The sequence below is a fragment of the Physella acuta genome, unplaced genomic scaffold, assembly GCF_028476545.2.
Source record: "Physella acuta isolate Inbredline_101_S28 unplaced genomic scaffold, ASM2847654v3 ptg001079l, whole genome shotgun sequence".
Lineage (NCBI taxonomy): Eukaryota > Metazoa > Mollusca > Gastropoda > Physidae > Physella > Physella acuta.
Window position 1 is genome coordinate 167,968 of NW_026732596.1, and position 26,730 is coordinate 194,697.

General features: G+C 31.1%; 1 protein-coding gene across 1 annotated transcript; it reads left to right on the top strand.

Annotated features, from left to right (window-relative positions):
• The first annotated feature begins 13,136 nt into the window (after window positions 1-13,136).
• LOC131955565 (E-selectin) lies at window positions 13,137-24,729 on the top strand. The gene is made up of 9 exons (XM_059319730.1): window positions 13,137-13,173; window positions 16,697-16,782; window positions 16,959-17,052; window positions 17,851-18,054; window positions 20,926-21,051; window positions 21,924-22,049; window positions 22,366-22,491; window positions 24,061-24,227; window positions 24,661-24,729. The coding sequence occupies exons 1-9, from the start codon at window positions 13,137-13,139 to the stop codon at window positions 24,727-24,729; spliced, it is 1,035 nt and encodes a 344-aa protein (XP_059175713.1).
• Window positions 24,730-26,730: the final 2,001 nt, after the last annotated feature.

Consider the following 26,730-nt stretch of genomic DNA (forward strand, 5'->3'; position numbering starts at 1 on the left):
ATTTTCTGTTAGTTGTATGTCGTCAATACATAGCTAGTCAGGATCTACTTTACAATTCAAACCGACAATGTAAATTACTATTACTTGTCTAATGTATTTTATAAATTTTCTTAAATAAAATAAAAAAAAATAAAAAAATGACCATTCTTAACCCATATTATCCCAAGGTCTCAAATTTTTATAATTTTTTGATATGGTTTAGCTTTTGGGCACTGAATGAAGGAATGACTATGGATTTTTTTTAAAAATCAATACTTTTTTAAATATCGATTTTTAAAAAAACGTCCCATAAATGGGACGCTAGCAACGAACGGCCCCATGTACATTTATTGAAAAATAAAATCATTTATCACGAAATATGGCTAATTACGCGAAAATTAAGCTGTATACTGATTTTGTATTGTTAGACCAATGATTGCATTGTTTAGAACAGCAAAAAATACTGATAATGATCAATTGGGTTAGCCATACCATGGTCTAAAATGGAGAAATTATGTTCAAAAGTCTAGTTTTCTTTCAATCTAGCATCCATCAAAGTGAACTACTCTTGGAAATAAGTAAAGCTGTGACTAGTACATCTAATTATACACACATGATCACAAATATTGTTATTATTCATCGAAACTGTAATATAATTAAATGTAAATAATTGATTTTTTTGGGGGGAGTACTTGATATTTTCAGGGATGGGGACTTAAATTTCAGGGGAAGGGTGGACATTGGAAAATTATGTTTTGTATATAAATTCCAGTTTGTTCTGGGGCCGGAGCCCCCCCCCTCCTCCAAAATGATGCCTGAAAGAAACTCTGCCCTCAGTGAATTTGCAAAACACGATCCGGTCGTCCCAGTTGTCATCCAGCCATCTTCTCTTTTGTTACCCTCGCTATCCCCCCCCCCTCACAGGCGTAAGGGGGGGGGGGGGAGATGAAAATCGAAAGTCTGAGGGGGGGGGGGTGCAAATCGAAAGTTTGTCCCCGGTCGCCGGGAAGGGTCGCTACGCCTCTGAGGGGCCCACTAACACTTTTTGCATAGGGGCCCAAAAATCCTAGCTACGCCACTGCATCAGACATCTTATTTCTAGGGCACAGATCCGTCTCTGGGGGCTTGTATTGAGTGTTCATGGCTCTCATCCATGTATGCACCACACTATGCGAACAGCTCCCATTCTAACACCAGGAATCTCCTTAAAAAGTTAACAAAGTAAAACTGGTATCGGGAACCTTTGGAGGGAAATATTATTGGGGCATGACAACTGTACACAGCTAATTCAAATTTCTGCTATATGTAGCTTAAGCTCACTTATATGAAGAGAGTTAACCAACCCCCATGACTGAATCATTTCACCTAAATCGTGGCCATTGTTATTATTCTGTTTTGTTATAATTTTAATATCACGCGCTAGTAAATTTACAGCAATACTAAATTAGTTTGTATTCAATGGTATTAAATACTTCAATAAGTGTAATTCTGAAAACTTAAAAATAAAATGTAAGTTTTTCAATATTTGCAATTTTTTTAATACAATAATATATAAGAAAATATAGCTCAAGGTCATAATTAAATATCTATAAATACTACTTAACACCCCAAAGTCAACAGTTAACAAAGTCAACAATTGTTTCACCATAAATAACCATTTAACATGAATATTTGCATCTGTGTTTCTCGCTAGTGTCCAATAAATGTGACATTTGTGTAACAATCTGCATAAATATAGGTCAAGGTCATAATTAAATATCTATAAATACTACTTAACACCCCAAAGTCAGCAGTTAACAAAGTCAACAATTGTTTCACCATAAATAACCATTTAACATAAACATTTGCATCTGTGTTTCTCGCTAGTGTCCAATAAATGTGACGTTTGTGTAACAATCTACATGGGGCCTTTCGTTGCTAGCGTCCCACTTATGGGACGCTTGTTGTACACTTGATATAACCAAGTAGTAAAAAAAAATTGTTATTCTTAAAATTTTATCAGATAGAAATATGGTACTGCTACAAGTTTAAAATGTATTTTGCACTTAAAATGTTAATATTTTAGAAGATATGCATTTTCCTGTCCGCATGTTTTCTTTTTTCCGCCATTTTGACAAGTCCTGCAAATCCGGCACAATAACATTTTTCTAAATTAATTTTTTTCACAAAACACACACAAATTCAATAGTCTAGCCATTTTTAAATACAATGAAACATAATTTGTGTTTTAACTAGTTTTTAATAAATTTTAGCAATTTTTTTTGCAAGCGTCCCATAAGTGTGACGCTAGCAGAATATGGGTTAATCGTACGAACCAAGATTAAGCAGGCTATATATATACATATATAAATATATATACATATATATATATATATATATATATATATATATATATATGGTGACAGGACAAATGATCTCAGGACAAATGATCTCAGGACAAATGATCTCACGGACAAAAGATACCAGGACAAAATATATCAGGACAAATGATACCATGGACAATTGATCTCAGACAAAATATCTCAGACAAAATATCTCACACCTAAATTTTAATAGTGTATTAGGTGACTTTAGTTGATCTGAACAATTTTTATTAACTGTCGTATGGTTTAGTTAAATATGTTTAATGTTGTTTGTAGGCCCATATAATAATTGTAAGAAATGTTTGCCGTATAAATTTATCATATTGCACTTTTAAAATTGTATATTGTATTTTAAAATTAGGATTATTACTATAGACGATTAAAGAAATTGTTCGATAGACAGCGTAGGCGGGCTTGCCAAACATGAGACAATCCAACCATGTCAGGTGGACGAAACTAGATCAAAGAGGATGACATAGCAATAGAGAAACACCTTCGTATCAAGGTGGCAGCCCGCTTTGATGGCAGAGACATGCCTTAAGGGAAAGACATCCGCCCTCCATGAACAATACAACTAATATCTAAATTCAATAGTTATGCGACGGTCACACCTTAGTGATCAGGTGACTAATGCTTATTTAGGACAAACAGCGGTCATCGCGGAGTTAGAACATGTCGAGCAAGAGTTCACACAATACATGATAACATAGTATTGGCGAGGTGTGATCATAACGATGTACTGTCTGCAAAGAAACGTAAACGTTATGTTTGTGTTGATCATGCAATAAAGACAATAATTTTACGTTACGAACATGGAGACCCATTAACATTTTTGAAAGATATTTCGCATGTTTTAAACGTTATTGTTGTATAGCTACCGTTACTTTGTTTTATACATTATCATACTTTTCAGGCTAAAGGAGAAAGTTTGTTTTAATTTTTATTTTTTCAAATCAAAGGCCATTACAAAGATTAAGTTAAATAAATCTTTTGATGGTTTGTTAAGTTTAACAAATTCATTCTATTCACAATTATGATGCGTAAAGAAAGTAAACAAAACCATATTGACAGTCAATTTAAAAAAAAGTTCAAATGAACTAAAATCATTGTACATACTATCAACATTTTGCTGTGAGATATTTTGTCTGATATATTTGGTCTGAGATCATTTGTCCATCATATCATTTGTCCTGATATATTTTATCCTGGTATCTTTTGTCCTTGAGATCATTTGTCCTTGAGATAATTTGTCCTGAGATAATTTGTCCTGAGATAATTTGTCCATGAGATATTTTGTCTGAGATATTTTGTCTGTGATCATTTGTCCTGAGATCATTTGTCATGGAACCATATATATATATATATATATATATATATATATATATATATATATATATATACATATATACATATATACATAATATACAAGTGACATTCATAATGGCTGCCTAAGCTACCGCATTAGACGATAAACTAAATATTTTAGTTCTCAATCAATTAGAAATAAAATTAAATATCCAACTGTTATTTTCGTTTTAGAATTTACTGTAATATTATTAATATACTATTATTTTACTAGTTATATTTTGAATATTTTTCAAAAATAGTTTTACTATTTATATTTAGAATCACCAAAAATTGAATATCTTTATTTCATCAGGTATTTTTCAAGTCATAATGTTGTTGATCAAAGCAATAAAGATGCTGATTTTTTTCGAACATGTTATGTTTACAAAAGGTAAATTTCTTCAAACAACATTCACATGTACACACTAAAATAGCGTACTGCCATCCCCTCTACTAAGCCTCCAAAAACCCCCGGCCCCAACCATCCGATCCCCCCCCCCCCTAACTATAGTTTAGATTTTTGTACATGCATTGAAGAACTTATTTTAATATGTACTGACAAGTAGCAAGCGCAGCGGATTCATCTATATAAAGGGGTTGAATGTAAATTAAAAACCAATCAACAACAAGTGATGATGAATAACAAAACAAAAAACATATACGTTACTTTGTTAATGTGGCAAGAACCTAAAAAAAACTACAGATCTTTGAAATTTTGTTTTTGTTAATGTAGCAGCTTTTCACATACCAATCTGAAATGTTTTTTTTAAATGTTATTCTAAATATCTAGCAACATGTATCAGCAAAACGGCTTATGAGTTCGACAACAACTGCTATGAGTATATCCCAACAGCAATGTCTTGGTATGAAGCGCAGGTAATTTAAACATTTAGGATTTTAAAGGTATAGTCCACAAATTAGACACTGAAAATTATAAATACATAATTATTTTTATTGCTCAGGTGCACCCTGTTACTTTCCTCGTGATAAATAAACCTAATTACAGCATAAAACATTAATGAAAACAATTTTTTTTATTTGAAGGAATATTGCTCAAATTTCAATGGAAAAAGGAGTCTGGCCAAAGTCTCTTCACCCGTTGTGTTGTTATTTCTTAATTCCCTCAGACAACCTATGGATTACGGTATGAAATACTTAAAGTAAAGTACGTCCTTTAAGGAGTGGGATCACGGCAGTTTAGGGGTGTATTTACCCTTGTCTGTTCAACGCATTTGTTATTTTGAAGTAACTCTCTATCTACTATATAATGTATTTACCAAAACTGATGACATCATAGGTAATTATTCGTTACCTCAAGGGATATCGTCTAATTTAAATGTGTGACTTTTCTTAAAGCAGCTCAGAAGCGTGATGCTATCAATGTTAAATAAAACTAAAAAAGTTTGAATTAATTAATTCAAAGTGGTATCGTCAGGCTAATTTTTCAGACTGTTAAATTAAACTTTCTATGTTTTATTGGCGCAGTTAAAGTTAGTGCCGTACTAAATTATTGCAAATCTTTTTTTTTAATTATCAACGTTTTCGATCTGTATATCTTTTTTCTTTTAAGTGTGGCTTGGAGCTAATGACATATCACAAGCAGGTGAATGGGTGTGGACAGATGGTACAAAGGCTGATCTAACTTCCATGTGGAATAAATATGAACCCAACAACATGGGCGGAGATGAACACTGCCTTGACATTTTTGATAATGGAATGTTAAATGATTCCCCTTGTTCAATGTCTAATCCTTTTATTTGCATGGAAGTTCATTGTAAGTATTTATTAATTTTATGTTCGTTTATTTTCAATTAATGAATTGTTAATTGTGTACGCGTTTAACTGTACTATCTACTGAATACCTATTCAAAATATAAGAAGCGCCGATCGATTTTCTTTACTGTTATTTAAATAATAGTGTATTATTACATATTTTAAAAAATCATTTTACTTTTCAGCGATTTCCGGAAACCGGAAGTTGAACGTATTCTACTTTCGGTTTTTCAAAATCCTACAACTTTAGTACTGTTTCTAATATATAGACAAGCATTTCACATATTAGTAAAAGAACTAATTATCTGTTTTCTGTAAAAACTTTGAGTAATTTTCAATTACCGGAAGTAGTACTTCACTCTATTTCCGATTTAAAAAGAACCTAATATAAATTTATTTTAACTTGATTCATCTATATATCGTTCGTATCGGTCCCGAAATTGCGAACAAAATTTCTAACATTTCTACTGGACCCAGTAATTTTAAACTTTTTAAGTAGGTCAAGACTCGAAGACAATGAATTGTGACATTGTCACATCAAGAAAAGCGTGGGTCACTATATTATCTATTGTATACTTAAAATAATATTTAAAAAGAGACCCACGCTTTTCTTTATAGTTATTTAAATAATAGTGTATTATTATTTATTTATTGAAGAAAATCATTTACTTTCTCTTTTTTAAAAAGGTTATTATTAAAACGGTTTTGATGTATTTTTTCTTTTCTTTAAAATGTGTAATACATTAGACTTTAAATAACTAATAATAAAAGCGCGCGTTGCTTTTTATATTCTAGTAAAAGTTTTCAATACATAATATTATAGCGACCCACGCTTTTCCTTTTAGTTAAATATATAGTAGATAATATTTATTTATTTAAAGAACATTATTTGTGTTCTCGTTTTAATGCTTTACTGCATGTTACTAAAACGTATTTTATGCATTTTATTATTAATAATAATTAAAATTTTAATTTAAAAAGAAACGCGTACAATAAGGAATTGCCAAACAGTGTGTGTATAATATATTATTATAAAGAAAACAGTGAGTATATATTTTTTAGAAATCGGAAATAGCCTTAATTACTAAATCCGGTTCGCGAAAATCATTTAAAATTTGACGGTAACCCGTAAATACGATCAATGTTAAAATGGTTAAAAATTTACAAGAGGCCGCCATCAACATGGAAACCACTGGAAATTGTCGGCCAATTTTTAGTTTTAGACTTAACTGTTTGAGTTATAACTAGATGATAAATGTGATAGCATGATGTTTAGAAATAATCATTTTGGCTAATTTGGTATTTATCACCCGCCCAACTGATTAAATTGAAAGTGATCCACGTATAAGATCGTATACTTATAAATAAAGCTTTGTCTACCTAGCTAAACGAGTATGCAAGTTATTATATTTACCCTGAAATAAACTAACGTACCACTTTCATTGACCGGAAATCATGTACAAGTTAACAGAAACGTGCGCATACAATCTTATATGTTATAAGTACCTAAAATAGTACACTAGTTATCGTGTTTACACACACACACACACATAGATACATTCAGACACACACGACAAACACAGTTGCGCACACAAAATACACACGAGATTGCAAAAATAATGTTTCGTTTCCGGAATAATGTAAAACGTCAAAATTTGTCAAATCTCAATTTATAATTTTTGCAAAGTTTATCCTTTATATTCCGTATGCAATATAGTAGGGAGGTGTAAGACGGCAAAAATTGTAAATATTTTATTTTATTTTTTTGCGCTATTGTAATACTTCTTCTATACTCTGAATTCAATAAAATAAAATTCCTATAGCCTTTTTTAAAAAAAATATATAGTTATTGTATTAGCTGTTTACATAAACTGAAATATTTTTATTGTATTTGATTCTAAATCTCCAGCAAAGTGTATCAGCGAAACGGCTAAGGAGTTTGACAACAACTGCTATGAGTATGTCACAACAGAAATGTCTTGGTATGAAGCGAAGGTAATTTAAATATTAAGAATATATGTAGCTAAACATCTTTGACGCTATGAAATTTTAATTTCATAAACAGTTATTTAATATTTATACTGTTACCTTTATCGCGATATATAATTAGAGCATAAAATATTAAATAAAGCAGAACTTTGATTTATATTTGTAGGAATATTGCTCAAATTTAAATGGAAGAGGGAGCCTGGCTAAAGTTACTTCTCCATCTGTGTTATCGTTTTTCAATTCTTTCAGACAAGACTATACACAAGGTAGGAAATAATTAAAACAAATTACGAAATGAAAATAAGCAGTAAACTACAAAAAGTAGCTCTACTAACGGAACCTCAAAACAGAATAACTTCGACACACTGGCCCCTGAAATTCCAAAAACCGAAAAAAAGGGTCTTTTGTATATTTGACCAACGATTTATTAGTTCACAAAAATAGATTTAAGTTGGGAGTTCAAGGATAAGCCTAAAATGAAAATGTAAAAACAGAAAGTCCTTAAATGATAACAGAAGCTTGACATTCTAGTCGAGTTTGATTTCTTCAAGGGAATAAAGCAAGTGAACGGCAAAGGCTAGAATTTATTCAGATGCTTTAACTACAACCAAAGCTGAGTAAAAGACGACTGCATCGAGTTAATTTTGAAAGATTTTGAACTCCCCTGTCGAGGGCTTTAAAGAAAGGTTATAGGTCACGCTTGCGTTAACTGGTTGTCAGAACTTCGGGAACTATTATTACGCTTGGCTAGTGGACAGATGCTTTATAAATGAGAGCCTCTGAAATTTCTAAAAACAGAAATACACTTATTAATATGTTTACGCCAGAGGCGTAGCTAGGTCGGGTTTCACACAGTGCGGTACTTCGTGGTGGCACCCAACCCCCCCTCCCAAGAACCAAAGCATATATATATATATATATATATATATATATATATATATATATATATATATATATATATATATATATATATATATATATATATATATATATATATATATATATATATATATAATATGTTTGTACCGGCCTACAAAGGCCTATAATTTAAATATATGCCGCATACGTGTATATGCATAAGAAAAGCTTTAATCACGGCAAACCCAATAGTATTAATGATATCTATAGTATGTTAATAATACAGCTGGATGTAGCATTGTTTTCTCTATAGTTAAGGCGGTTACATCTTGGAGTCAGCCACACCCTCTTGTAATAATTGTTGATTTGTACTGAAAAGACTATTTAACTTTAATTAATCATTAATGGAACTGGCAAAAGGCATTTTTCTTCTGTACATTTTGCAAGTGTTTGCTACGGTGTCACCCGGTGTGGTCCACCCCCCCCCCCCGCCCCGCGCTCGCTACACCTCTGTGTCAAGCTACTCTAAATAATCAGTATCCACGAGTTTGTCTCATATATATATATATATATATATATATATATATATATATATATATATATATATATATATATATATATATATATATATATATATATATATATATAAATATATATATATATGTATGTATATATATATATATATATATATATATATATATATATATATATATATATATATATATATATATATATATATATATATATATATATATATATATATATATATATATAGGCTATTTATATAGAATATATATAGGCTACACACACACACACACACACACACATATATATATATATATATATATATATATATATATATATATATATATATATATATATATATATATATATATATTAAAATCAAAATAACATGTTTAATTTGCCTCAAAGCGTTTTATAATTTATCTACGTATGCGACACCCAGTGTGGCTTGGAGCTATATATATATATATATATATATAAATATATATATATATATGTATGTATGTATATATATATAAATATATATATATATATATATATATATATATATATATATATATATATATATATATATATATATATAGGCTATTTATATAGAATATATATAGGCTACACACACACACACACACACACACATATATATATATATATATATATATATATATATATATATATATATATATATATATATATATATATATATATATATTAAAATCAAAATAACATGTTTAATTTGCCTCAAAGCGTTTTATAATTTATCTACGTATGCGACACCCAGTGTGGCTTGGAGCTAGTGACCAACTACAAGAAGATGAATGGCTGTGGACAGATGGTACAAAGGCTAATCTAACATCAATGTGGGGTTATAGTGAACCCAACAACCTGGACGGAAATCAAGACTGCCTTGAAATTTTTGATGATGGGACGCTAAATGATGATGACTGTGCTAATACTTTATCTTTTATTTGCATGGAAGTCCATGGTAAATATTTATTAATTCATTAATTTACTTTTTGTAAGTTTTCGTTAGTTCAACCAACTTGTTTTAATAGTATACACAATTTATTAAAATGTTTGAAACTTACAATATTACATATAGTAATAGGGGTAGGCTGTATACTATAAGCAGAGGCCACCGACTACATTATTCAACATCAGCTTCTACAAATGAGTAGGGGGTGTAAACCCTGAAAAGTTAAATTGACAAACAAATTTGAAAAACAATTAAACAATTAAACATACGCACATATATTGTATGATCATAAGCAATAAAACAGCATTTAAATAGAGATCTGTGTATGTATGAAAAAAGCTTAAAAAATAAAATTAAAATGTATTTAAAATGAAGTTTTTTTTTTTAAATCTTTTTAAAAAAAATGAAGCACTTAATTCTAACCGTTTTATTTTAACTAGAAACATTCAAGTTAGTTATTAGTTTTGAGCTTTCTTATTCAAACAGGACTTTTTAATTCAGACAAATTCACTATCTTTAATGTATTTACAAAAATGAATAAAAACATGTTTACTTTGACCGTAATTTTCAGAGACATCTACAGCATCTGAAATTTACACACTAATAGATTCGACACCTATAGCAGCAAAGTCAGGTAATAAGCTTTTCTACATTACTAAATAGGTCAAAAATGGGAAAAACTGCCTTAACATAAATAAGTAAAATTTTTAAAACAAAATAGTTACAGATATATTTACCCCATTGTTTTAAATAAACACACACTTACGCGATGGCAAACACAAGTAGGAACTATTTAACAGGTAAGAACAAGTCATTAATTCACAAATTTTATTTTTTTAAATATTTAAAAGCTTTATAAGCCTACTAATTTTCAAAATCAAGTTTTACATTTATTACTTTTGCTTTTCGAAATTGTTCTACATTTAAATATTTTCCTGAACATACGTTTCTACGTTAGTATTATAAAAATAACACTTAACAGATGCTTTTAAAAAACCTATCATTTTTTGAAAAGGTTTACATACGTGTAATAGCTGTACATTTTCATCCTCTTATTTAGACATTATGATTTTTTTTCTTTCAGAAAAGATGACACTTGGTTTAGCTGAAGGGATTGGCATCGGGACTGGTATTTGTGTAGGGGTCACGTTATCCCTACTTGCAGTGGTGCTTGCAATAAAGTTTTGTTGTAAAAAGAAGTCACTCGGTGGGAATCTGGAGCAAAATGGGAACAGCATGGACGGCGAAAATCAAACACGTAAAATAATGTGATATTGTTAACGCAGATTTTAAAGCATCCTATATTAGATACAGAACACAAGAAAGAAATCCCTACCTTTTAACAAAATTGATCTTTAAAAAAAAACACAATTGCATTACAGTTAAATCAGTATTCGATTTTATTTTCGGTAATGGACATTGGGTTGTTATCAGTGATATTACGGTCACTGGGTCAAGGTTACTGAGTTATGGTAATTTTAGCATTATTATTTGGGCATACACCTTATTTAATAGTCATTAGTCATAACTATTAAAAAATTGATACTAGATGGAACGTTATTTTGGACATTGGGTTAAAGGTGACCTACAGATGATAAAGTAAATTTGGTATAAGCAAACTGTTTTTTTTTTAATAAAACATTTTCTGTGATAATAATTATAACAATTCCTCTACAGAACAAGGCAATGTTTATGTAATCATGACGCTAACAGAGACCGAACAAGACGAGCTAGATGGTTCTGAACATGTGTATGCGGATTGTTCGGACTATCCAGGTGATTGAAATATTAAGATATTATGGTATTTATTAAAAGAAAACAAAGAAAACCATGACCTTTGCACTATATTGAGTCTTGATAACTCTATTATGATAAGTAACCTGATATTATAGTGGATGAGATATAGGAAGTGTGACATGATACTAACTCAATGTAACTTTATCATTGTCATTAAGTTATGGTACCTGGGCCAATGTCAAATACTGGGACATGGATGATGAGTCATGGTTATTGGTCATAACCAGTGAGACATAAATAGATTGGGTCATAGATTTATATCATAGACTACTACTATTTTATAGCAATATTGCTTAACAATGGTGAATATATTTCTTTTCCAGAACAAACTGCTGCTTATGACAACACGACACAGACCGAGGCCGGGGCTGTCGAAATAGTTGAGCTAAATGAAGCTGAACATGACTATTTACATTTGTATGCTGATTTTATTGACCAACAGGGGGTCTGTTATTGATAGCTAGTATTTGTGTGCATTATGTATAAATAAATGAACATCATGTGTACTATTTTCCCGTCGATAAAATTATACAGTTCACCCGATTAATAAATTATTAAAGTATTATTGTCTATAATTCATGAAAACTAAATTTTCTTACTACTGGTAACTATTATTTGTTTGTAATATGTATAAACAAATAAACATAATGTGTACTATTTTCCTGTCTTTAAATTTTATACCCATCCTGATGGCACACCACCTTGAAGTGGTGGGATGGCTTGTGTGCCCCAGCGACCCTCAAAGCTATGCCGGCGGGAGCCTAGTGCTCCTTGCAGGTCTAACCAAGTCGGACAGATCTGCGCGGGTAGGGGCCAGACCAAACGTTGTGCCCTGGTCCTCCAGGTTTGGGGTTGTGCGATGGACTAACTACTCGTCCACATGAAACAAAGTAGAGTTAAAGAAAACGAAGCCAAATCTTATATTAACCCAGTCCTCGGAAGAACCAAGGCTCCACATAGGAGATATATGAGACGATGCAAAAAAAAATAATACATTTCACCGAATAAATCGATTTGTAAAATGTTATTGTCTACAATTCCTGAATATTTTATTTTCTGACCTATTGCAAACTTTTTTTTCTTAAACTATCCTTAGCACCTATCGAATATTCCGTTAAGTTATCGAGTTAAAATACCCCCCTGTTTTATTGTCATCTTATTGCGACCTTACTCTAACAGTTATTAATTCAAGTGCAAAAATTATTGTATTTGTCACCCCCCCCCCCCCCTCCCCAGACGTGGATTGACGTATCAGTTAATACAATTATCAAGAAAAACTTTTTCCTAGGGCAAATTTTGCAACATTTAGTTGGTTTCACACCACCACCCCCCCCCCCCCCCCCCCCCCACCCCCCGCCCCCTCCACCCGGTGATAGCTTTAGACTGACAATACTAATGATATTCCTCTATAGTCGATTATAAATACAGCTGGGTGTATTATAGTTTTTATATCGTTAGCAGGTTTAAGTCATGCGGCCCGCACCCCCGCCCCACTCCCCCGCGACGCCCCAGGAGTTAAGCGATATAGCGATATGGCGCAGAAACCAGATCCTTTATTATGGCAGGAATGTAAAGCTGGCGAATTAGTCGAGCCATCTTTGCACGATCTCACTAAGTCTTCGGCAATTATCCGAATACTTTAATTGTAGACTTTGGGCACGCCAGTCTCAAGTTACACTAATCTATGGTTACATAAACCTTACCTCAGCCCAATGTCACAATATTCTCCACGTACCACAGACTCATGTTACCACAGTCACATGTCACAAAGGCCTCATGTAAATCTAACCCCATGTCACCATATCCTAAAATCATCAAATTCCCATCTCACCATAGTCTCATGTTAACACAGCTACATGTCACTATAGCCCAATGTCATCGAAGCCCTACATCACCCTTATCAATATCACAGTGCGCTATGTTAACCATATTACCCTACGATAACGACACAACAGACCAGTGTCATTTTAGACCCATGTCCCCCTAACAATAAGTCACTATAGACCCATATCACCCTAATCCTAAGTCACTATAGACACATGTCACCCTAACCCTAAGTCACTATAGACCCATATCAGCCTAACCCTCAGTCACTATAGACCCATGTCACCCTAACCCTCAGTCACTATAGACCCATGTCCTCCTAACCCTAAGTAACTTTAGACCAATGTCACCCTCTATAAGTCACTATAGACCCGTGTCACCCTAACCCTAAGTCAATATAGACCCATGTCACCCTAACCCTAAGTCACTATAGACCCATGTCACCCTAACCCTAAGTCACTATAGACCCATGTCACCCTAACCCTAAATCACTATAGACCCATGTCATCCTAACCCTAAGTCACTTTATACCCATGTCAATCTAACATTTTTTCCAAAAGTCCCGTGTCACATTAATCCATGGCATCAATGTTTTATCATAGTGTAAAGTTTTGTCGCATGTGTATACACCCTATCTACTCAACTCTCAGAGAGTAACAAAAAGTGATAAAATGTCAAGCTAAATATAGTCAAATATTTCACGCGTGTTCCATAAAGATTATGCAACTTCCCTTCACAAAATCACGTGTGATGTTTTTTGCGAAAACAGTAGGTGGTTGAATTTTATCAGCACATCAAACTGCCAGCGTGACTTCTCAGTTTTCTTTTGTAACCTTTCTATTCAGATTAATATAACCGAGTAGATAAATTGCATACATTATGGGCGTTTAAAAAAAGCTTTAGAATTTTTTAGCAGCAAAGTTAGATAAGATTATCATTCTACTCCACAATAAAAACCCGAAATCCGAAACCGGCTTATATAGATATATCCTGGATATTATTTTTCAGGGCACTTTGTATCTTCTGTGAGAGAATTGATAGACAATATACAAACACATACTGTGTGGGTGTTGGTACCGGCATAGAGTTGGTATGACACAGCCATTGTGTCTTTGTGTAATTAAATACCATACAACGTGAGAATGGGTTTTTGTGCTATAAATTGTGGCGACATCTTACGCAAAACTAAGGATTTATTTATATTTTAATGATTTCCGCTTTATTGTTCAGCTAAATATATACATATACTTATTTATTTATTTATTTATAAACAAAAGCCTTATTTCATCTGGTTTTATTCAAGACATGATGTTGTGGATGTACTCTGTAACGGTGCTGGTTTTATTTGCACAAATTGTCTTTACGCAAGGTAAATATCTGCTAAAAACATTCATTTTGTGCACACTAAAATGGTATTCGCACAATCGCTGATTTCCACTACAACACCTAATTAATAATGGGACGGGAGTGGTCTAGCTGGACTGCTAACCCGTAAGTCTCGAGTTTGAATCCGGGTTCAAGTCAGTAGACCGTCCCTGAGTCCACCCAACTCTGATAGCTACCTAACTCACGTAAAGGCGGATCGGCATAGTGCTGACAACACTATCTCTTCATATGCCGAGGTCACAGAAACAAGTGAACTCTACTTCACTTACCATTTAAACCTTCCGGTTTGGAAAAGGGAAGTTTACTTTTTTATCTACCGGGCGCCGGCGGTTGCGCCTGTTGAAGTTTTAACGCTGAATATAGTAGTACCCCTTACCCGCTATGCAGGACTAACGATTAACTGATGCCAAGTGCTAACATAGCCGCTATGAAACTCTTGGCACCCTCCCGGGCGCCGCTCATATTAAATTTAAATTATTTTGTTAACAGAAACCTTCCTGGAAGTATTCTTATCAACTCTTTAAAGTTTTATAGCACTCGGATGAAAGGTGTCGAACCGCATCTGACATTCATTTTATTAATATACCGTATATAGAGCAGAATCGCACCCTCCCGGTGCGCCAGCCTTGAGAAATTAAAATGTTGGTTTTTTTTACAGAAACCTCCCTGTAGGTTTCTAATAAGCTCCGCAATATTTCATAGCACTCGGATGAACAGTGTCAGACCGCATTCGATTTTTATTTTTCATATTCCGTATATAGAGAAAAATCGCACCCTCCTGTGGCGCCGCTCTTGCGAAATTAAAAAACGTTTTTTTGCAGAACCCTTTCCTGGAGTGTTCTAATGAACTCACCAAAGTTTGATGGTGGTCGGATGACCGGTATGAAATCGCAATTTTTATATGCCGTATATAGAGAAATAAAACAAATCGCGCCCTACCGGGGCGCCACCCCTGCGAATTATTTTTTCACAGAAACCTTCCCAGGAGTATTCTCGAAAAATTCCCAAATTTTCACGGCGATGTGAAAAGAGGTGTAGTAATGCATAAAAGACAAACACGCACACACAGACACAGATAGACATAAAATGCTTTATATATATATATATATATATATATATATATATATATATATATATATATATATATATATATATATATATATATATATATATATATATATATATATAGATAGATAGATAAGCTTTTAAATACTATGAAAAACAAATAAAACTTGCTTTTATTAAAGAAAGCAAGTTTTTGTTTTAATTTTCAACCATCTAGCCCCTGTGGAGCAAAGCGCTAGAGTTACACGTCACTAAAGGATTATTTTTGGCAGCTCTCTTTAGTTGAGTACATATAAGCCCCGCATCCCTTTTTTCTCCTGGTTTGTTTAGACAGGAGATATTCCTCTTTCTATGAGGATTCTATTCCAACGCGTACCTTACGGTGTATTCTTTTTCTACTCTCAGAGTGTGCCGGATTTATCAATATTTGAGGCTTTAATATCCACATATATGTACTGTTGTTATGTGATTCCTATAGAGTGACGTTGGAAAATTTTATCTGGCCATCTGATCTTTAGGATTTTTCGTTATAATCTACTTGTAAATTACTTTAACCAATTGTTATTTGACTTTTTAGCCTCCAGCTCTCTAAACATAACAGCGACCCTGCCTTGATTTTCGTGTTGAAGAACTCCTCAATGTTTGACATTATCTATTATTTTGCAATAATTTATACTTTTTTGGAAATGGTTTTAAAGTTTTGATTTATATTTACTTAATAGTGCTTCGGTGTTAAGGACCTGAATTTAAAGTCATTCCAACAAGTGATGATGAATTACATAGATCTAGTTTTAAGTATTCCATTATAAATTTCCAGCAACGTGTATCAGTGAAACAGCTACGGAGTTTGACAACAACTGCTATGAGCTATTCACAATAAACTTGAATTGGACCGAAGCGCAGGTGATTTTACTATTTAGAATATGCGTAACTACAGTCAACAAGTTTGACACTTTGATATTATAATTACTAAATCGATTATTCTATAGTTCAAATATACATACTAACCTATCTCACAAGAAATAATTAGCCAATAAAATATTAATGAGAACATTGGAATTTAAAAATTTTATTTGAAGGAATACTGCTCAAATGGAATAGGAAGCCTGGCCACAATTTCTTCACCCTCTGTGTTGTCATTTCTCAATTCTCTAATACCTGATTATACACAAGGTAACCAAAACTTAGAATAAATTACGTCCAGTATGGAGCGGGATTATGGCCGTTTAGGGTAGGGTACTGAGAATGACAGCACACGACAAGAAGTAACTCGACAATAAAACTCCGACAAAAAAAGTTGTCCTTCGACATTAGAAAAGCCGAAAAAATTATGCGTCCCGTAAATTTCAACAACAAGAGAAAAACGTACGACGGGTGTTGATATTACTTAAAGCGTTAAACATGTGGAATAAGTAGAGTGTGCTTCAGGTTTTTAAGAATAGCGAGAACCTGAGTTTTCATTCATTTATAATGGGAGCTTTAATTGTAATCTTAGGCAGCAAGTTGAGAAGGGCCAGACGTTTCCCGAGAATGAGAGCCCCCCCCCCCCCCCCTCGCTGCACATACACACATCTTACCGTGCGGAAAGAAATATGAAAACAAAACAAACTGTATACAAATGTAAAAACGTAAATGACAGTGGTCGTTTGTATTAAACTTTAATTTAGGGACAGCTCAATTGCGTTGTGTAATAAGCATATATATATATATATATATATATATATATATATATATATATATATATATATATATATAATATATATATATATATATATATATATATATATATATATATATATATATATATATATATATATCCGATGCATTCATTAATATTATAATTAATAATAATGTCTTGTCAGGCAATTTTTCCACTACTTTTCAAAACAACTGACTAATTACCAACGGCGTTGTTTCAAGTAGGAACGGGCCATCGTGAGCTATACATAGATTTTTTTTTCATTCCATAAGCGTGGGTTGGAGCTAGTGACCAACTACAAGAAGGTGAATGGGTGTGGACAGATGGTACAGAGGCTAATCTAACATCAATGTGGGATGAAGGCGAACCCAATAACCAAATCGGAATTGAACATTGTCTTGAGATTAATTATCGAAAAAGTCTAAATGATCTACCTTGTTCTCTTTATTTGTCTTTTATTTGTATGGAAGTTCATGGTTAGTATTGATTATTTTAATCTTTTTTTTTCTTTTTTCAATCAACATAATTTTAACTATAAATGTCTTGCTTTGATGAAAACTATTACCGAAATTCAGAAATCAGATAGGCAAACCTGTGTATACATCTAAATATATGAGAAACGATTTTTGAAAATATGAATATTCAATGTGGAGTAAGATTACTAAATATTTAAACGTTTTTTTTTATTCTTAATGATCATTCATATTTACTTGGCCTATCTTATAAAGTAAATTGAATACAAGAAACGTTGAAAAAAGCCTACTGGTTTTTGTCTTAAAAGTGAAAACTTTAAAAAAATCTTGTTGCTCATTGACATATGACGAAAATAGATGATAATTATGATTAAGATAATCTGACGTTTAAAAAAAAAACGGGCATAAATATTTAAAAAACTAATATGAAGGTCTAGCAATAGAGAATGACTCTTTGAGTTTCTGGAAATGTCACAGTTTTGGGCGTAGCTTTACAATTAAACAAACACATTATCTGCGTTAGCATTTTGATATATATATACATATATATATATATGTATATATATATATATATATATATATATATATATATATATACATATATATATATATATATATATATATATATATATATATATATATATATATATATATATATATATATATATATATATATATATATATATATATATTCGTTAATCTAAAAACATGTTTAATTTTTTTTTACTACGACATTCATGTTATAGTGTAAAGTTGCAAAAAACGGACGTATTAAAATGCTGTTTCACGGCGATCGCTCAAAAAGCTATTAGCACACGTTAAGGACTGGATCTTGTTCTAAACAACCAAAAATGTTTGAATAAATTGAGTTATAGAATTTAGATTATAAAATTAATTTTGAAAAACGTACTCTGTTTATAAACGTTTGATCTTAACATTGTTTTTTTTTTAATTATTAGCTTTTAATCTGAATTTATACTTTTTTATTTTTGTTTAAATAAAATAAACAAAGGAATTTTTCTGATTTAAGGTATTTACTAAAACAAATAAAAACATTACATGTTATACGTTTTACTGTGTCCTACATTACAGAGAGAACCACAACACCTGAAACTGATACAACAACATCTGAGACATTAAAGACAACGTCGGCAACAATTAGCTTTACTACAGTGAGAAATGTGACACAGTCTGTGAACGCTTCTGATTTCACAATCGGTTAAAAAAAATTATAATTATACTAATGTATTGTAGTATGTTAACTTAATGTATGGTACATCTAGCATGATAACAAAAAGGTTCGATGCCTATCAACTAGCAACCGTGTTTTGAAGAAACACGCGTCTGTTATCCAATTTTAATAATTTATCACACCAGGATCAATTGAATTGGTAAAGCAACGATTTTATCCAGATTGTTTGATTATTTGATTCTAGGAAGCTCTGAAATTTAGTTTTTCATTTATTACATTTCCCCGAATCTAAAACATTGACTATCAATGGTGCTAATGTCCTGTGAAAGACAAAATCTTATGCTGGTAAATATTCCATAAAATAATTATAGAAACCTTTAGCTGTAGGCCTACATTGGAAACGGTCACGGAAAACAAATTAAGATTGAATTAATATTGCTCACGAATAAAAACAAATGTACACTTGTATTTTTAAATACTAGTAAATTACTAAAACCTAATCTCTGGTTTTAAAAAGCAGAGTGAGCTCCCTTCAACTTTCTCGAATAATTTTTTGTAAAACAAAGTGGTGGGATTACACTGTCAGATTAATTAGAATATAGAAGAATTTTTTGGAATACATCCTTAATTTCTTAGCATATTCTTTATAAAAAATGGTATAAAATCATCAAATTTTGAACGTCTTCCATAGATCGCAAAACTAAACAACAGTAGATAATAACTAGTTTAGAAATGCTTATATTTCATATTGCTGGAGGGACAAAGTTTAAAAAAAAAGTTTCAGCTCGTTCAAAAATATATACACACACAAACATATATATATATATATATATATATATATATATATATATATATATATATATATATATATATATATATATATATATATATATATATATATATATATATATATATATATATATATATATATAAAGAAACACACACACACATATATATATATGTATATAAATATATATATATATATATATAAATGTATATATATATATATATATATATATATATATATATATATATATATATATACATTTATATATATATATATATTTATATATATATATATATATATACATGTGTGTGTGTGTTTCTTTATATATATATATATATATATATATATATATATATATATATATATATATTTATATATTTATATATTATATATTTGATGGTTTTTTTTACTTTTAGTAGTAGTATGCTAATGTTATATTTGATCTGTAAAAGTTACCACAATGCCAACCTACTACGTTTATTCCTTCTCCCCATGCTATGAAAAGCTTCCACAAAACTCAACTTTACTATGACCTCCCTCCCCTCTCCTCCCACATGAACGTCATAAATAGATTTCCTAAAGAGATAGGGTGGCATTTTGGGTCAAACAACAGGGATTTATTTGTAGTTGATAGATTATAAAAGGTGGCGTGGGCAATAAGGGGTATTGGTTTTTGTTGTGCAGTGCAGCCGATAGACCCTTTCCGAACCGCAAACTGGTTCATCTAGTATAGTGCATCCTTTACTACTAAATATAATGCTTTACTATTGTTCTAACAAATATCTCACATGTGGTTTTAAGTATAAAAATGTGGCAGAGATGCGTTTGTTTTACTCTATTCATAATTTTAAAAAGTGTGTCTGTTAAACGTTTTTTGTTTTGTCCGTATTTGCAGAGTCTACCTCATCATCTGAAACTGAAAAAACAACGTCTGTGACATCTAGTGCAACAACAGAATCAAGTAGCTTTAGTACAGTGAGAAATATGTCAAATCCTGGGAATGTTTCTGACGACACAATGGGTAAACCTGTTTAAATCTAAGTAATGGTTTAACAAAAGACTGGCTTGAGATCAATTTACCACCAGCTTTTAAATGAATACGCCTTTGTGTGAACATATTTAAAACAACTATTAAAGCAGATACAACTTGATAGGTAAAAGTAAAAGAACTTACTCCGGAGAGATATGAAATACAAATAGCCCAGAAATCGACTCTAAACTTAATATTACCTTTATATTTAACCCCAACAAAACGTAATGTTAGATTTTAATTAATATAGGGGAAGAGCAAAGACTATATTTAAAGCTAATTTTATGATAAAGGCAAGGGTTAAGGTAGGTGTGAGATAAAAATACGTGTAACGGATAAATTAAATACAAAAAAAAACAAAGCGTTGCAATATACCGCATGATCTGAACAAATAAAATCAACACTCAATGAAATACGACACATAAAAAAAATTAATACGCCAAATATACAAAACGTGTATTATAAAGCAAGTGCACGATCTCTTTAAAGTGTTGATCTCTAGTCCCACATCGTCTCTGAAAATCACATGCAGCGTTAAGTAGTTAGTTGTTAAAAATAAGTAGCATATCTTTATAAGAACATGTTATACATTAATCAAATTTTGAAATTTAACACCAGTAGATTATAACGTATTTAGAAATGCTTATATTTTATATTGTTGGCAGGACAAAGTTTAGTCGGCACAGCTCGTACACACATATATACACAAGTATATATACACAAATATATATATATATATATATATATATATATATATATATGTATATATATATATATATATATATATATATACATATACATATATACAAACACGCATAACGTGAATTTTAAATATAATTCTAATTTTCAATCTATTAAAACAGAGACAACAACAACATCGGAAACAGAAACAACGCCTTTGGCATCCATTGTTGCAACGACAGCAACAAGTAACTTTAGTACAGTGAAAAATGTGTCAACGCCTGGGAATGTTTCTGACCACACAATGGGTAAATATTTGCAAAATAATAGCTGAAGATGTGTTATCTTTTTACATTTATGCAGGAAATTCGAAAAGGAAAAGCAGTCTAAATTTGGATAATTCTTGTTGTTAGAGTTGTTAATTAATGGACGAAGTAAAGTGCCGTATGAAAATAACTGCTTATAGAACCATTACTAGTCAAGATGTTAATAATTGTATTTGGTGATCAACAATCACCAACATTTTAAAATACATTTTTGTAATTAAAAAAATCAGAAAATAATGTTTAACTTTCTTTTATGCTGTGTCTTTTAAACAGGATTTTTTAAAATCTTTTTAAACAGAGACAACTACAACATCTAAAAATGAAACAACGCCTTTGGCATCCATTGTTGCAACGACGGTAGCAAGTAACTTTAGTACAGTGAGAAATATGTCAAAGCCTGAGAACGTTTCTGGTGACACAATGGGTAAATTTGTTTAAATCTATGTAGTGATCTAACAAAAGCCTGGCTTGAGATCAATTTACCACCAGGTTTTAAATGCATACGTCTTTATGTGAACATTTTTAAAACAACTATTAAAGCAGATACAATTTATTAGGTAACAAAATGAACTTAATCCAAAGAGATGTAAAATACAAATAGCCCCAAAACTTAGTCTAAACGTAATACTACATTTAAACGTAACCCTAACCAAAAGGTAATGTTGGGGTTCGGTTAATAATAGGGGAAGGGTGAAGACTATATTTAAAGCTAGGTTTATGTTAAGAGTAAGGGTTATGGTAGATGTTAAGGTAAAATAAATGTAACGGTTAAATTAAAAATAAACAAAATGAAAGTAAATCAATATACCGCTTGATCTGAACAATCAAAATCCGTACCCAATGTAACCAGACACAAAAAAAAAACGCCAGATATGCAAAACGTGTATTATAAAACACGTGCATGCACTTTCTAAAGCGTTTATCTCTAATTCCAAACTACGAAAAAATATTTGCAAAGCATTTTGCAATTATCTTTCATTTAACTATTGCATTATCCATCTAACTTATTTTATAGCCGTACATGGTAGCTAAACAAATGAGCACTGTTTTATTCAAAAAAAAGGATAGAAAACGTTTTAATAACAATCTTTTATGTAACAATGAACTAAAATGTACTATTATTAAATAACTGTATTAAATAACTGTAATGAAAAGCGTGGGTTAGTTTAGTATTTATTGGATACCTTTACTAATATATAGGAAGAGACCCACGCTTTTCATATAGTTATTTAAATAGTAGTGTATAATTTATTTTCTACTTTTTAGTGCATTGTTACATAAAAACTTGTTATTAAAACGCTTTTTAGGGAAAAAAATCCAGTACTTTATTTTTTTATAGAGTTGCATGACTAAAAACCATTGCGCACCTATTGAACGTGACGACGCGTGTAAAATAGTGCGAAATAGTGATGACGCGTGTATAATAGTGCGGAATAATTTGATGAGACAGACTACTATTTTGAACACAATTTTAATTAATTCATAAAAAACTAATCAGATAACCAATTAAGTCAAATTGAATGTCATGTTGCACTGTCTTCATGTCTAGACCCATGTACTAACTACGAACCGTATATGTCAGTTAGAACTGTTGGTAATTTCGCTCGGGGGTTTCGATCTAGACAGACTTACGACTGATGACAGACAGAGACAGCGAGTTAAATAAAAGCTTGTAATTAAAAAATTCATAAAAAACATTTTCATAACAAGCTTTTATGTACTAAGGCACTAAAAAATAAATGAGTTTCTTTAAATACATAGTAATATAATACACAACTATTTATATAACTATAAAGAAAAACGTGGGTCACTATATTATTTATTGGATACTTTAAAACTAATATTTAGGAAGCGACCCACTTACATGCAACTCGAGATATAGACATGATTTTAACCCAATTTTTTATTGCCCTCACCTACTTAAAAATTGTGAAACATTTGCATACATAGCTGTACAATTTTAAATAAAATCATTAAACTTTTTGTCTTTCAGAAAAAATGAATTCACCAGGAGTAGCTGTATGGTTAGGTATTGGGGCTGGTATTTTTGTCGTGGTCACATTTTGTGTTCTTATTGTGGTGCTTGCTAGACGTCGTCGTAAAACACGGTCACTCAGAAGAAATCTGAAAATAGCCAAGATACAAGATTTTACACACCAGGTAAAATATTTGCGCATAAAATGAAATTTGGTGTTAGTAATGCATTTTTTAATTCATCCTACATTATGTGGAGTACACAAAAAATATTCATTACATAATGATTTTCTTGAAACAACTAGTAAATTAATGAATGATTCAATATAGTTTTAGTTCATGGACTTTGATCATGTTTAGTGAAATATGGTTAAAGAAGCATAAATATTGAGTGCTTATCCAAGGGTAAAGGTATTGTATTATTATTCACTCTGTCAACGTCACTGAGTCATGGTAATTATAGCAAATACATTACGACATGTTCATTTGTTCATAATCATCAGGACATGGATACTTGATTTTTACCTTGGATATTTATTTATTGTTTTTATTCTATGGTGACATAGTGATATGCATTGATTTAATTAATAAAAATAAGGTACACAAAATTATCTTGCAGCCCACAACAGAATATGATAACACGGACCGACGCAAGACATGTCCATCTAATGCAGTTGAAAGGAACTAAACATATGTATGGAGAATTTTCTGACAAACGGGGTGGTTGTATTACTTATCGCCAATACTAGACATTTTGAAAGGCTTCGGTTAGGTTTTTGAAAAAAAAATATGCCTAAAATCATACACTTTACTTAACCACTATACTTATACTAACCAATATTAAACTTTACATTATGGCTAATTTAATTATATTTTAAAGGTAAGATTATTATTTTAATCATTAAAATCCATAACTTAAGAGATTTACTTATTTTCCACAATGATTATATGATTTAATAAATTTCGGTTGGATAACGTGATTTTAGGAGAGTGTGGAAAGGGGTTAAAAACGTACCATCCTTGATCTGTAGGACCTCATTGATCCAACCCACCACTAATAGGTGCATAACTTATTGGTAGGCCATAGAGGACATGACATAGAACCCGACACACTTTAACCTCATATGCCAGTCACATACACAAACCAATTATACTTCATCTGCCATATGAAAAGTTTTTGTATATCTCTCATCTAACATATTCAAACCGATTAAAAATAATAAATATAGGCATATTTATTATAAAAGAATCTTCGATGGATTTTATATTTTTGGCCTTCTCAATCTTTGCACGTACGATTAATCATGCATGATTTACTTTAGTTTTTTAATTCTTATTTTATAGATTTATTCATTTTTACTTTCTTTTGCAATTGTACATATCATACTTTAGCGTTTATGTAATATAAAGAATTTATTGTTATTAGACAAAATATCGAAATCTAGATTTCGAAAACAATTCATCTTTTACAACCTTCCGCATCGAAAAAAAATAAAACTTAGTTTATTTTGTGTATGCGTTTTACTTAGGTTGACAATTTTTTTTCCATAGTTATAAGATTTAATTATTGTATCCTTTCAAATTTTGAGTGATTTCAAATAACCGATAATTTGTTTCTACGCAATTTCCGATTTTTTAAAATAAAGATTACTTCTACCGGATCAATTTCTTTCACGCGTTTACGTACGTCAACATTCAATGACAGTGCACGCTTATAAAAATGTGACATAAATAGATTTTAATTTAATCAATGTATTCTTTAATTGTACTAATTTTCCATCTATAATCCAAGCCGTACCATTCGTGCGCTATTCTGTTGTCTACTTGATTATATTCTTTTTAAAATATAGAAGTATATACAAAATAAAAAATAAAAATCATATTGTCCGGTTGCACTGGAAGTGCCTTCCCCTTTACTGTAATAAGTGAACATACGGAAAGTTTAGCGGTATCACTCTTGCTTTCGCAATTGCACCAGACAAGAAATTTACAGCGTCGTTTCACCTTGGCTGCTTGTTCGATTCAGTATTAGAGCTTTCATCATTGGTTTGTAAAGATTTACTAAAATAGGCCTTCTTTTTCTGTTGTTTTTTTGTCTCTTTTTTCAATCACTAAAATGGCTTGTTTATACATAATACAACAAGCCCAATTTTACTTTATGTTAAGCTTAAAAATTTGAATAATAATTTGGTGATTAGATGATATTAACTTTTTAAATACCTTTATTTTCAAATAAAACAAATATATCAAAATCAACATTTAAGTGTGAGTTTTCCTGGTTTTTAACACTATTCAAATACCTAAGATTTACAAAATAATTTAACACTTTGAAAAAAAACCAGTAAACAATGATTAGATCGTTAGATAATATAAATTGGTTTATATAGTAATTTTTAAGTCTGCCAAAAAATCAAGAATGGTGTATTATATTGTCCTAATGTAACGTTCGTCTAGTAATAGTGAATTTCCAGTTCATGTTGTGTTTCGTTTGCCTGCTAACAGTTGTTAATAATGCTGTGTGATCACGGTATTGTTGTGTTTGGAATAGGGCGTCTGTGCAAGTGCGGATATAACCCACAGTGTTAAACCTCCTAACCTTAATCAAAGATTATACAAATAATCTAATTTAAAAAACAACGATTCGTAAATTAAAAATAACAAAACATGAACAGACACAACCACAGATAAG